The 12946-nt window shown below is 51.2% G+C and overlaps 1 protein-coding gene and 1 long non-coding RNA gene across 4 annotated transcripts in view; one reads left to right on the top strand and one right to left on the bottom strand.

The window, feature by feature from the left end:
• Nucleotides 1-278: 278 nt before the first annotated feature.
• LOC308572290 lies at nt 279-2724 on the top strand. 2 transcript variants are annotated; one of them, XR_014001662.1, is made up of 2 exons: nt 279-341; nt 2210-2724. It is a non-coding gene; the product is annotated as an uncharacterized lncRNA (long non-coding RNA). The 2 variants fall into 2 exon arrangements; XR_014001663.1 differs by having other exon boundaries at nt 285-341; nt 2207-2724.
• Nucleotides 2725-3481: 757 nt separating this feature from the next.
• LOC308572165 (2-acylglycerol O-acyltransferase 3-like) overlaps nt 3482-12946 on the bottom strand; it is a 50523-nt gene continuing 41058 nt past the window's right edge. For both annotated transcript variants that reach the window (XM_081168123.1, XM_081168124.1), the window contains exons 4-8: nt 11280-11350; nt 10903-11107; nt 9178-9349; nt 4527-4729; nt 3482-3989 (exon numbers count right to left, since the gene is read on the bottom strand). In XM_081168123.1, coding sequence (XP_081024249.1) covers nt 3835-3989; nt 4527-4729; nt 9178-9349; nt 10903-11107; nt 11280-11350 — 806 coding nt within the window. In that variant the 3' untranslated portion in view covers nt 3482-3834. The remainder of the gene's footprint in view (nt 3990-4526; nt 4730-9177; nt 9350-10902; nt 11108-11279; nt 11351-12946) is intronic.

Raw genomic sequence — 12946 nt, 5'->3', positions numbered from 1 at the left:
CTTTGAATGAGAACAGCGCCAAGAGGGAGGAGGGGGGAGAGAAGAACAGTTGGTACATTCCACGTCCTCCTGTTTCGACAAGGGACCCGGGTGCGCCTTCGGTATCTATGCCAGGCCTTGGAAGCCTCTCTGGGCTACGACGGGTTCCTGAAGAAATCAAGGAATGGCGCGGTCTGGCTGGTCTTCTCTTTCTCTCTCCCCCCGCTCCAGCAAGCAATGGTTCGGCCCGGAGCGGAGGCCTATAAGAAGCGGCCGGAAGCGGAAGGGCGACCCTTTCTAAGTGGCGGTTGAGGGAGACGCTGAGGGCAGAAAAGCGCGGGAAGAGCGGCGGAGCGAACCAAGTGAGTCAGGCTGGGGGGGGGGAGGGAGAGATGGGGCTGATATGTGAGGCGGGAAGCAGGAGGGCGAGGGGAGGCGCGGGCCTGGAGGGGGAGCGAAGGGAGCCGGATTCCCACAGCCTCCGCCGGCTCCTCTCTCCCTCGGAAGAATCCCGGGCTCCGCGCTTGATTTCCTCCCCCCCCCGCGGAGATGGTATGTCCCGGCTTTTGAAGGCGCCGCTGAGGGGGAAGAAAGCGCCTCCTCCTTCGAAGGCCTCGGTCGGCGGAGGCTCAGTAACGCCGAGGGACGAGAAATAGAGAAGCCCGGCGGTGAGAAGTCCAGGCCCCGCTGCGCGCCCCGTTTCCCTTCCCCTGAGGGAGCTCCTCCTCTCGCGAGAACGGGCCTCGTCTCGCGTGGTCTTGGGGGGGGGCGCAGAGGCCGGCAATGGCCGCGTTGCCTCGCGAGGAGGCGGGGTCGGTTGGGCTGGACGGGGGGGGGGCAGGGAAGCAACGGCCACCCCGTCACTTTTCGAGAGGGAGCGGGGATGTTTTGCAAAGGCACACGGTGAGAAATTGTGAACGGAGAAATCTGAGGGCTCCCTTGGGGAAAAAACAAGGACCCCAGCCAGGAATCACAGAGCAAAACAGCAGCCAGTCGGCTTGGTCTTGATTGAAGACTCTCGCAGCAGGACTCCCACCTGCCACCAGGTGGAACAAGATGGAAGCCCCCAACAAAAGGGAACCCAAACTTTTATTAGCTGCTGATCCTCATGTTACACCCTCAAAAACTATATCACTCATACATCATGAAAGGGGAGGTCTGGTGGCAGGAATCTGAGCATCCTGGACCCTGCCCCATGGTTCCCCTTGCCCTCCACCAAACACCCATCAAGTGGAACAAAAGAGATCTTTACATTTCCCTGTTTCCCAGCCAAGTTCATCCCACCCTTTTGTCTTCATCTGGGTCTGTTATTTCTGGAACGGCTACCTGTCTGGCACTCAGGTATCAGGAGGCCAGGGATTATCACTCAGGCCGAGGGGCTGCTGAGGAGCTGAGCTCAAAGGTCTATAGGAATTTATGAGGTTTTCCCAGTGAGCCAGTACAGAGATACATTGATCAGTGAATTCTTACATTTGGTATTGTGCAGCAAAGGCCCTTTGAACAGATAGGAAGAAACTGTGACCAAGTGTTTTGTGGGGACAAGTCACAGTAGTGATGGTGCTGATTTTGGTAGTGGGCTGCATGTGCACGATATCTGCTGGAGGGGAAACACCCCCCCACACACACCTATACATAAATTCCTGCAACAATACATAGACGGGTGCATTCACAACATTATGCCAAAATAAGGCGAGAAACCTCCATTTCCCTTGTAACCTGAAAACTGACCAATCAGGCGCCACTCCGTTTGACAGCCACCCAATCAGAAACGGCGCTGGCAGCCCCTTAAACTTTAATCCCCTTAATGGACAATGGCCTTTATAAGAAGAGCTGCATAAATAGCGGACAAACACCGCAGCACTCAGAAAAAACTCATATCCTTATGAGTTTGTAATCTTTGTTTCAGTTCGTTATCTCTATTTGAGTTTGTAATCCTTGTCAGAATACTTACTTTTGAATGGATTAGTTTTTGTTAGAATTGACTATTGATTTGCGAGTAGGGACCCCTCCCACTACTGAAACTTATATTGGCCAGAGAGCTTGGTGTGCTTTTTTCTTGGTGTATTTAATAACAAGAACTCCAACTTATTTAACGTCGTTCTCTACCGACTGAGCTTTCCGAGGTTTGTGGAAATCATCAATTAAGTCAATAAAACCCTATTATATGAATGGAAAGCAATGGAAAAAACACTGTAAATATCCAAACAAACTGTTTTATTTTGTACAGGAGGGTAAAACTAGAAATACAAAAGCATAAATAAAGTGTTTCTGAGCTGCAGTGCTGGGCAGAGCAGGGGTGGCCATAATCCCAGAAGCAGAAGAGCATCAACTCGGACCTTTTCCTCTCAGCTGTCAATGGGCAACACCTGATAAAGGGAAAGACAGAAAATCATACTGTATACTCACAATATTGGCACAAGAGACTGGATGAGCAGAACTGAGCTGACATAACTGTAATGCCAAAAGGAATGTAAAATATTTGCTCCGAGAGGAAAAGGCAGGCAATACACTGACACCTTGACTGACAGCTGACAGGTTATGGACTCAAATGTCTGTCACTTCACCTGTTTTACGGCAGGGCATGAAGTTTGAATTAAGCTTCTCTGAAATGAATTGTAGGGGGGAAATGTAACTTCTAAAAGGAGTTGCACGCCTTTGTTTGGGACTTATTCTTTCCTGGCTTAGAGGTTGAAATCTTATCGCAACAATAAAGACAAGGCTTAATAGCTGCTTCTTGCTTTCCTATACCTGGGTGCGGTGCGGTTTCTTGATTTATCCTGACTGGTGTAAGGACCTCACGGGGCGCACTGCAACCAGGGATACCCAGATTTCAAGTCACCTTGGCAACCACGAAAGGACGATGGGGCTGAACAGCCGCTTTTTGCTGGCATTTACTTCTCTGACCTGCACGAGGACCTCAGGGGATAACTTGTCCACTGCAGCAATGCCCAGATTTCCATTCCAAAAGGAACCAAAGCTATTCTTTAGCAGGGTGCAAACTGGGGGTTGCCTCGGGGCATGCACAGAGTGCATACAATGGGTGGGCAAAGGGGAATGCTGAACCGTGGCCCTCTCTCCCATCCCTTTTGTCCTGAGACTCCTGGCACCACCACCACCCCCGCCCTGCCTCCACCCAACCCAGGCATGTCCTGCGTTGCTCCTGCAGTCAGAGAAGGGTCCTCTAGCCACTCAGGCAAACAGATCCCCAAGCCCTGCTTCCCCTCCCTTTTTTTCCTGGACCATAAGAGCAGGGCCCCCATTTTCCGAGTAAGAGCTGGGCCTGCATGTCCGAATGATCTTTTCTCTTGCAGGCAGACAAGTTCCTGACCACTCACCTGAGGGGCATGTGGGCAGCCCCCTCAAACCTGCACCACAGATCCAGGGCCAGCTTTTTTGGCTGCCAGGCTCTGCAAACCTCGGGTTAATAATGCACGTGTGAATGAGACAACCAGCCTTGGGCTCTGCAGGCGGGCACAAAGAGGGAGTTCGGGCACCAAGGACCCAAGATCAGACATCAGGCACGGCGCCTTTTATTGGAAACTGTGTATACAGACGGGGGTGGGGGGAACAAAGTCTCCCACGTGTCTCCCCCCCATCACAACCTTGTGTCCCCTGAGGCTGCTTCGGGTCAAGTCTGGGTTGGTGTGGGGGCTGAGGGGTCCATGTGGGGCTAGGTACCCTTGAGGTCATTGCCTCGGACCCTCTGGTGCCCAGCGGAAGGGTGAAGAAGACATGCCCCCCTTTTGTATCAGTGTGTACAGATGGGGATGGTGGGGCAAAGACTCCCGTGTGTCTACCCCCATCACAACCTTGTGTCCCCCGATGCTGCTTCGGGTCAAGTCTGGGTCCCTCAGTCTAGGTGATGAGGAGCTGCTGGGAGGCCAGGACGCCGCAAGATTCTTTATGGGCGTCAAAGAGCTCCTTCAGGGCCTCGATGTAGAGAGCGTGGAAGCTGTTCACCTCCTCCTCGGTGGGGCGCGGGCGGAGCGGGACCGGGATAGGCTTCCCCACTGCAGGAGGGAGAGAAAGAGGGGTGGTTTGGAGGGGTCTGCTCTGCCCCTCGCCCCCACCCCATGGCAGCCAGGGCCTCCCCAGCTTTGCACCCTGGCGTGGGATTCAGGGGTGGCTTAGGTGCAGGAATGGAGGGGACCCCAAGGGTCATTTAGCCCAACCCCTTGATTAATGGCCAACCAACCTCTGCTTCGAAACCTCCAAGGAAGGGGAGAAGGAAGTCGGTGGGTGGGTGGGTGTGAGAACGCACGCACACAATGGCAGCTCCCTCCATAGCAAGCCCAATAAAATGAGGCGGCTCGTTTTATTTCTTCATTGCAGAGGGGTTGGACTAGATGACCCTGGGGGGTCCCATTCAACTCCACAGGTCTCCGATTCAGTTCTAAGAGAGGGCGGAAGGGAGATGCACCAGAACCTGCTGTTTTGTACGATGCTGAAGACTTTATGGCTCTTTGCAATCAGGTTGGTGAGTTGGGGGGATTTTGGGGTGCAGGGCAAAGGCTAAGGAAGGAACGAGGAGCCTTGTGGGTCCTTACCCACCACCGTGAGGGGGGCAGCCATGGGCAGGAGCCCCCAAGAGGTGCTGGAGAAGAGGCCCCTCCCGCTGAAGAGGCAAGGGGCGAAGCCGATCAGCTGCTTGAAACCGAGCTGGAGGCGGCGAACAAAGCTGCCCTCAGGGAAGCAGATCTGTCGGTAAATGTCATTCTCCCCAAAGGTGTAAACGGGCACCAGGTCAGCCCTGCGAGGAGGAAGAGGAGGAAGAATTTACTTTCTGTTTTGAGAGAGGGAGAGACAGCATGTAACCACGCTCTCCCGGGTCGTTGATTTATTTTGCTGCTGTACAATAAATCGCTTCTTAGATTAGAAGGAGCTTCATACAAGGGTTTCTCTGCATGGCTCAGATCCCTACAAACATACACACACTATCTGTTATGCTCTGCTGAAGCCAGGAGGAGCAGAGCGGCGTATCGGAAGAGTGCTGGATGCCAAAGCACTTCAGCTGTTCACAGTCGAAACAGACGTTCAACAAAACAGGTTATGGCTCATAACTCACAGGTTATGGAGTCAGCCGCCCAGGCGATGTGGCAAACTCTTGAGAGGGTCCATCACAGAACCACAGCAGGAGCCAAAATCAATGTTGCCAGAAGTTTGTTTGAGCTGAGGCTACGTCCAGGGGACAGCATCAGAGAACATGTGACAAAAATGGTGGCTGTGTTTAACCAACTGAGACAGTTAAACGTGAATTTTCCAGAAGATTTGAAAGTTTACATTCTTCTGAGCTCACTAGACAAGAGTTATGACAATTTGTACCTAACTCTAGAAGCCATGCCCCTTGCCGACCTAACGTTGCAGTTTGTCTTGGGTCGCCTATGTGATGAGGAGGAACATCAGCAGAGAGAGGGGCATGCTGGCCCGGGCAGTCCTGTTTCCAAGAGTGGGGGGCAGTGAAAGAGGACACCGTGAAGGCTTTTGCTACGAGACGTTATCGTTGTGGCTCGGAGACCCACCTGCGTAAACAGTCCCAAGGAATGCGTCCAATATGATTCTTAAATGCTTTGTGTGCTTTGACCTTATCGTACCACAAATATGCATGCCATCGAAATACATTATTAAAACCTTCTAAATCCAAAATGTCTGTGTTTTCAAGAAGCAGCCATTCTTTCAACCAGCAAAAAGGTCTGGCAGGGCAAATCCACCTCTTTCCTTTGCATCTGTTAGTATTTTAAATTTTATTCTGGGCTTCTTGCCCTGCCAGACAAATCTAGAAATATCTCTCTGCCACTTCTTGAAGCACTCCATTTTATCCAAAATTTGCAATGTTTGAAACAGAAACAACATTCTAGGCAATACATTCATTTTTATCACAGTCATCCATGGGAATCCTGACATTCTCTCAGTTTGCTTGACTCTGCTGAAGAGGGAGAGTTAGTAACTGAACCTGCTGAGGATCAGGTCCCTGACCAGGAGCAGGAGCAGGAATGGCCATCTCCAGAGGCTGTTAAGCAAGAGCCTCGGAGTGCACCAACTTCTCCTACCAGTCCAGCTAAGTTCAAAAGATGCAGTCAGTCAGAGGGGGAGTCTTCTGAGCACAAGGACACACGTGCTGGTCCCAGTACCTCAAGGTGAGAGGGGGCATCTGACGTAGTGCCAAGGCGTTCTGCATGCGCTACGAAAGGGAAGCCACCCAAAAGGTTCTCAGTCACTAGCGTGTGGGTTGGTTTGGCTCAATGTGAACCAGAGAGTTTTGAGGAAGTGCAACAGTTGCCTCAGGCAGAAGCCAGGAAATGGCATGAGGCAATGGAGAACGAGTTGAACTCAATGAAGTCTCTAGGTGTGTTCTCCACCACAACACTGCCGGCAGGTAAACAGGCCGTGAGCTGTCATTGGGTTTACAGAATTAAACCCATAGCAACAGGAGCACCACAGTACAAAGCTAGGCTCGTTGCTAGAGGTTTCACACAGAGAAAAAGGCTGCATTACACTGAAGTGTATGCTCCAACTTCTAGGAGTGAAACTCTGCGCTTGCTACTAGCAGTTGCTGCCCAGAGGGGTTGTCAGGTACATCATTTTGATGTGGATGTTGCTTATTTGAACTCAGATCTGAAGGACGAGTCTCTACATGCTACCTCCTCCAGGGTTTGAGGGCAATAAGCCACATGTAGTGCTGAAGTTACACAAATCCATCTATGGCCTCAAGCAATCGGCCAGAAACTGGAATTTGTGTCTGAATGAAACTTTGGAAAGTATGAGTTTCTGGAAGAGTCTTGCAGATAGCTGCCTGTACCTGAAGGGGTATTGGGAGAAAAGCAATAACAAACCTAGACAGCATCTTAAAAAGCAGAGACGTCACCTTGCCAACAAAGGTCCGTTTAGTTAAAGCTATGATTTTCCCAGTAGTGATGTATGGAAGTGAGAGTTGGACCATAAAGAAGGCTGATCGCCGAAGAATTGATGCCTTTGAATTCTGGTGCTGGAGGAGACTCTTGAGAGTCCCATGGACTGCAAGAAGATCAAACCTCTCCATTCTGAAGGACATTAGCCCTGAGTGCTCACTGGAAGGACAGATCATGAAGCTGAGGCTCCAAGACTTTGGCCACTTCATGAGAAGAGAAGACTCCCTGGAAAAGACCCTGATGTTGGGAAAGGTTGAGGGCACAAGGAGAAGGGGACGACAGAGGACAAGATGGTGGGACAGTGTTCTTGAAGCGACAAACATGAGTCTGAGCAAAATGTGGGAGGCAGTGGAAGACAGGAGTGCCTGGTGTTCTCTGGTCCATGGGGTCACGAAGAGTCGGACACGACTAAACAACAACAACCTGAAGGGGTCAGGAGAGAGACAGTGTTGGTCTTTGTTGATGACATCATACATGTGGCTAAGACAGGTAACAGGTGCAAGGTTTTGCCAAAGAGCTTAGAAAGCATTTTAAACTCAAGAACCTAGGACCATTAAAGGTGAACCTAGGTGTCCAGATAGATAGAACCGAGGATGGCAGTTTCTTGCTCAGTCAGAAAAGCGAGATTGAGCAGTTGCTTGAGAAGTTCAGGATGGCTGAGTGTGCAGGGATCAGAACACCCATGGAAATGAGCTATGTGAAAGACAGTCAGCTCGGGGAATGTTCTGAGTTCGAAAACGCTGAGATCCTTCAGTCAGCTCTAGGGAGTTTGTTGTATCTTTCCCAATGGAGCAGACCAGACATAGCGTTTGCTACAAATCTGCTCAGCAGGGAAGCTACAAAGCCAAGCGTGACTGCCTGGAATGGCATAAAGAGAGTGCTGCGGTATCTGCAGGATACCAAAGGTTTCTGCCTTAAATTGTCAGCTGAGGGTGACACACTGCTCACATGCTGGACTGACAGTGATTGGGCAAATCTTGGGGACAGGAAATCAGTGTCTGGGTTGGTAGTGAAGTTTGGAGAATCTCTAGTTGGGTGGAAGTCCTGAAAGCAAAGTCTCATTGCGCTTTCCTCTACAGAAGCTGAATTCAGTGCGTTGTCAGAGCTTTGTCGGGAACTGGAGTTCTACAAGTGTTTGGTCCAAGAGATCTGTGGGGAGTGTTGCTTGCCCATCACCGTTTGGGAAGACAATCAACCCTGTTTGACGTTGGCAGAGTCTGGACAGTTCAAGTCCAGAACTAAACATTTAGACATACGTTTCCAAAATGTATGTCAGAGTGTCCAGACAGGCTTAGTAAATCTGAAATACTGTCTGAGCCAGAAGAATCTGGCAGATGGGTTCACTAAACCTTTGAGCGTCCAAAGACACAGGGAGTTCTGTGAAGGGTTGTGTTTGGGGTAAGTGGTAGTACTTACATTCACCCCAGTGGTACAGGACGAGAGGGAGGGGGGTGAGGAGACCCAGAGCTTATAGGGTTAATAGCTCGGGAAGTTACGTCCTGTCACCGGAGGGGTGTTCAAATATGGGATTTTATGCTTTGTTATGTGAGCTGATTTTTCGGAAGAGTGCTGGACGCCAAAGAACTTCACCTGTTTGCAGTCGAAACAGACGTTCAACAGAACAGATTACGGATCATAACTCACAGAAGGAATGTCGGGTCAGGGAGAGCATTTAATCCAACCAAGAACCTTTGAGGTAGGCTAGGCTGTGGGAAGGCAGGGACCTTAGCATATGGAATTCACGGCCTGTTATACATTAAGAGAAAACTTAATTGGGAAAAAGCGAAGGTCCCAACGAAGGAGGAGTGGCCTTTGAAGGAAATGGACTAGGCAGAAATAGCAAAGCTCACAGCAAAATTAAGAGATCAGAATGATTAACTTTTTACAGAAGGATGGAGGCCGTTTGTGGATTACTTAAAAAACATTACAGTCAAATGAAATTGCGGACAGGATTCGAGATAAAAGCAGCAGAATAAAAATGACAAAATAATTGTACTAATTTTTTTGTAATAGATTAAGATACAGCACTGTAGCTTTGAGTAAAAACACTGTGTAGGTGGAAAGTCCACTTATGGAACAGTGGAATTTTTTGTAAGGAAGGTTATTGTGAAAACATAAGAAAAATGTAATGAGAAATTATAGAGCAAGGAAGGGCAGGGACCTTCCGTTCTCGCAATTGCTTCATTGGGGCAAAATCCACCAGGAAGCACTGCCATGCTCACGAGGCCCGAGATATTGCTGATCTGCACCCAATCCCCCCCCCGACATCCCTTTGTCCCCTCGGTGACCCTACCCGTGTTGCAGTGCCAGGCGCACGAAGCCCTTCCTCCCCTGAAGGTGGACGCGCTGCTCTCCGGGGGCGCTGTCCAGCGACTCGGACGCGCCCCCCACCACAATGACCACCGCGTGCCCAGGGGGGCCACTCAGGAGGAAGTCCAGGGACCTTTTGTTGACTGGTACCATCCCTGGAAGTGGGAGAAAGCAAAGGTGCTTGTGGGTGTGAAACATTTCCTGGGGTTCCCTGCTTTGCAGAGGGTTGGACTAGAGGACCCTCGCGATTCTCCTCCAACTCTGAAATTACGTGAGTCTATTAAAGCACAAGAGTCGCTGGCAAAGGATCAGCGTGTCTAGAAGTGGTTGGAGGAGAGACGGTGGCTATCAGATTGAGGTTGAATCCTGACAAGATAGAAGTATTGTTTGGGGGGGCAAAGGGGGCGGGCAGGTGTGGGGGACTCCCTGGTCCTGAATGGGGCAACTGTACCCCTGAAGGACCAGATGCGCAGCCTGGGAGTCATTTTGGACTCACAGCTGTCCCTGGAGGCACAGGTCAATTCTGTGTCCAGGGCGGCTTTCTATCAGCTCCATGTCGTACACCAGCTGAGACCCTCCCTGCCTGCAGACTGTCTGGCCAGAGTGGTGCATGCTCTGGTTGTCTCCCGCTTGGACTACTGCCATGCGCTCTACGTGGGGCTACCTTTGAAGGTAACCCGGAAACTACAACTAATGCAAAATGCAGCAGCTAGACTGGTGACTGGGAGACCATGTAACACTGGTCCTGAAAGACCTACATTGGCTCTCAGGACGTTTCTGAGCACAATTCAAAGTGTTGGTGCTGACCTTGAAAGCCCTAAACGGCCTCGGCCCAGTAGACCTGAAGGAGCGTCTCCACCCCCATCATTCAGCCTGGACACAGAGGTCCAGCTCCAAGGGCCTTCTGGCGGTTCCCACCCTGCGAGAAGTGAAGCTACAGGGCAGAGGGCCTTCTCAGTAGTGGTGCCCGCCCTGTGGAACGACCTCCCATCAGATGTCAAAGAGAAAAACAATTACCGTAGATTACGGTGTATTACGCGACTGGGCAGCTGCCAATTCGGGGGGTTGACTTATAGGCCCAGTCTTATACGCGGCAGCTTTGCTGGGCAGCAACAATGGGTGGCATGCTCCACACCAGGAGGAAGCCGCCCAGCAAAGCGAGCTTAGCATTGCTAGGCAGCTTCCTCCCGGCGTAGAGCCTGCCATTCGCTGCCGCTGCGCAGTGAACCCATACCCAGCGTATAAGACGACCTGTGACTTTTGGGGGAATTTTCCAGGATTAAAAAGTCATCTTATATGCCAGAATCTACGGTATCTGACTTTTAGGAGACATCTGAAGGGTGCCCCGTTTAGGGAAGTTTTTAATGTTTGGTGTTTTATCGTGTGTTTAATATTCTGTTGGAAGCCACCCAGAGTGGCTGGGAGAACTCAGCCAGATGGGCGGGGTATAAATAATAATTATCATCATCATCACCATCATCATTTGCACAAACAAACGCCCCTTTTCATTTGCACAGGAGCGAAGAATGGGAGGAAAAACAAACATTCTTGCTGGGGAATTCTATTCTGAGGGGTTCTGGGAGGGCATTCCTGAGACTGGGGTGGTTCCTCCCATTGGATGGGCCAGGCAGGGTTCTTGAAGATGGTCCTTAGGGGAGGGGCCACCCCACTTCCCCACTCCCACCATTCCTCGCCCCATTGGCCTCACCTGAGCTCATCATGTACTCCCGATAGACGGGTATGCGGAACAGTCCTGCGAGGGCGGTCAGGCTGGGGCGGAGGCCAGGGAAGGTGCGGGAAAAGCCCGTGGCCTCGGTGCAGAAGGCAGAATAGGCCCCCGCGCAGAGGATCCCGTGGGGGTGGGAGCCCAGGACGTAGTTCCGCGTCGGGGGCAGCTCGGCCGTCTTCACCAGCTGCAAGGCAAGAGGGGCAAGTCCTTTGGCATTTGGACCCCCACCTGAATGTCACATTCAGAGGCCAGCAGCCTTTGACGGCCGCCGCCTCCTCCTTGTCCGTGATCTGGTCTCCAGGGGTTCCAGAGACCCCGGGCATCCTTCAGGAGCCCTGCCAGCCCCCTTCTCATACCTTGATGGGGAAATAATCCCGGTGGAACTCACAGATTCTGGAGCGCCTCACCCAGTCGCTGCGGCGCCCACCTGCGAAGACAAGGGTTCAGGCAGGGGACGGAGTCAGAGAACTGTGGGGTTGGAAGGGGACCCCCAGGGGTCATCCAGCCCAACCCCCTGCAACGCAGGAATCACAACTGAGGAATCCCTGGCGGATTACCACCCAACCTCTGCTTAAAAATTCATTTAATTATGACTTGCTGGTGTTTAATTTTAGCGTATATTATTAGATTCTAATGGATTATTGCATATTGCTTTACTTGGTGTAAGTTATTTTAAAGTTATTGTGACTTTTTATGTAGGATCTGATTGTTACTATTAATACTTGATGTTTTATTATTGTTACGTGTGTGTGTTGGAAGCCGCCCAGAGTGGCTGGTGCAGCCCAGCCAGATGGGCAGGGTATAAATAAAATTATAATCAATCAATCAATCAATCAACAATGAGGAGCAAGATGATGCTTGGGGTCCCTTCCAACTCTGATTCCATGTTATATTTTGGGGAGGGTTCTTTTGATTCATGTCAATTACAGGATTTTGTGTGTGTTTTTATAGCAAAATTTAATAAATAATGATAAATACATAAATAAATGCAGCTGATTTTTCTGCCCTCCATACAGAGAGAGAGAGAGAGAGAAATGAAATACCTTCTGCCATTGTGTCATATATCGGAGGCTGTCTTGGAAAATAGATAATAGTAAATAGCAGTGAGGAAAACAGGTTTAGGATGGTTGCAAGCTGGGACGTGGGTGGCGCTGTGGGTAAAAGCCTCAGCGCCTAGGGCTTGCCGATCGAAAGGTCGGCGGTTCGAATCCCCGCGGCGGGGTGCGCTCCCGCCTCTCGGTCCCAGCGCCTGCCAACCTAGCAGTTCGAAAGCACCCCCGAGTGCAAGTAGATAAATAGGTACCGCTTACCAGCGGGAAGGTAAACGGCGTTCCGTATGCTGCGCTGGCTCGCCAGATGCAGCTTTGTCATGCTGGCCACGTGACCCGGAAGTGTCTCCGGACAGCGCTGGCCCCCGGCCTCTTGAGTGAGATGGGCGCACAAACCCCAGTCTGTCAAGACTGGCCCGTTCGGGCAGGGGTACCTTTACCTTTACCTTTAAGCTGCCCCAGGGGAAGGGGGTGAGCTGGAAGAAGAGGGGCAGGGCGAGGCAGCAGCTCCAATTGTGTGGGTCTGGGTGTGGGGCAGAGCACCCTTCTCAGACAAGGAGAGGCGCCTTTCACCTGACCTCCAGGTAGGGTTGGGGGCAGTGCCGGATTTACCTATAAGCTAAACAGGCTATAGTTTAGGGCCCCACTCCCTTGGGGGCACCGAAAAAATTAAAGGAAAAAAACCTGGATGCACATATCCAAAATACAAGATAAAAAACAAATAAAATAAACCCTACCTACAGGAACAGTGTTTTGTGTTGTGTAAGCTCCTGTGATGTAAGTCATGGGCCCCGCCTGCTAGCCTGTTCCCTTAATTATCCCTGGTTTGCTCATTTCTATATATAGGGTACCTACGATCTGCATCTGGGACGCGGGTGGCGCTGGGGGGTTAAACCACTGAGCCTAGGACTTGCTGATCAGAAGGTCGGCGGTTCAAATCCCCGTGACGGGGTGAGCTCCCGTTGCTCAGTCCC

This window comes from Podarcis bocagei (assembly GCF_964188305.1).
Source record: "Podarcis bocagei genome assembly, chromosome: 13".
NCBI lineage: Eukaryota > Metazoa > Chordata > Lepidosauria > Squamata > Lacertidae > Podarcis > Podarcis bocagei.
The sequence above is the reverse complement of the archived record's forward strand: the minus strand, read 5'-3'. Positions and strand labels throughout refer to the sequence as shown.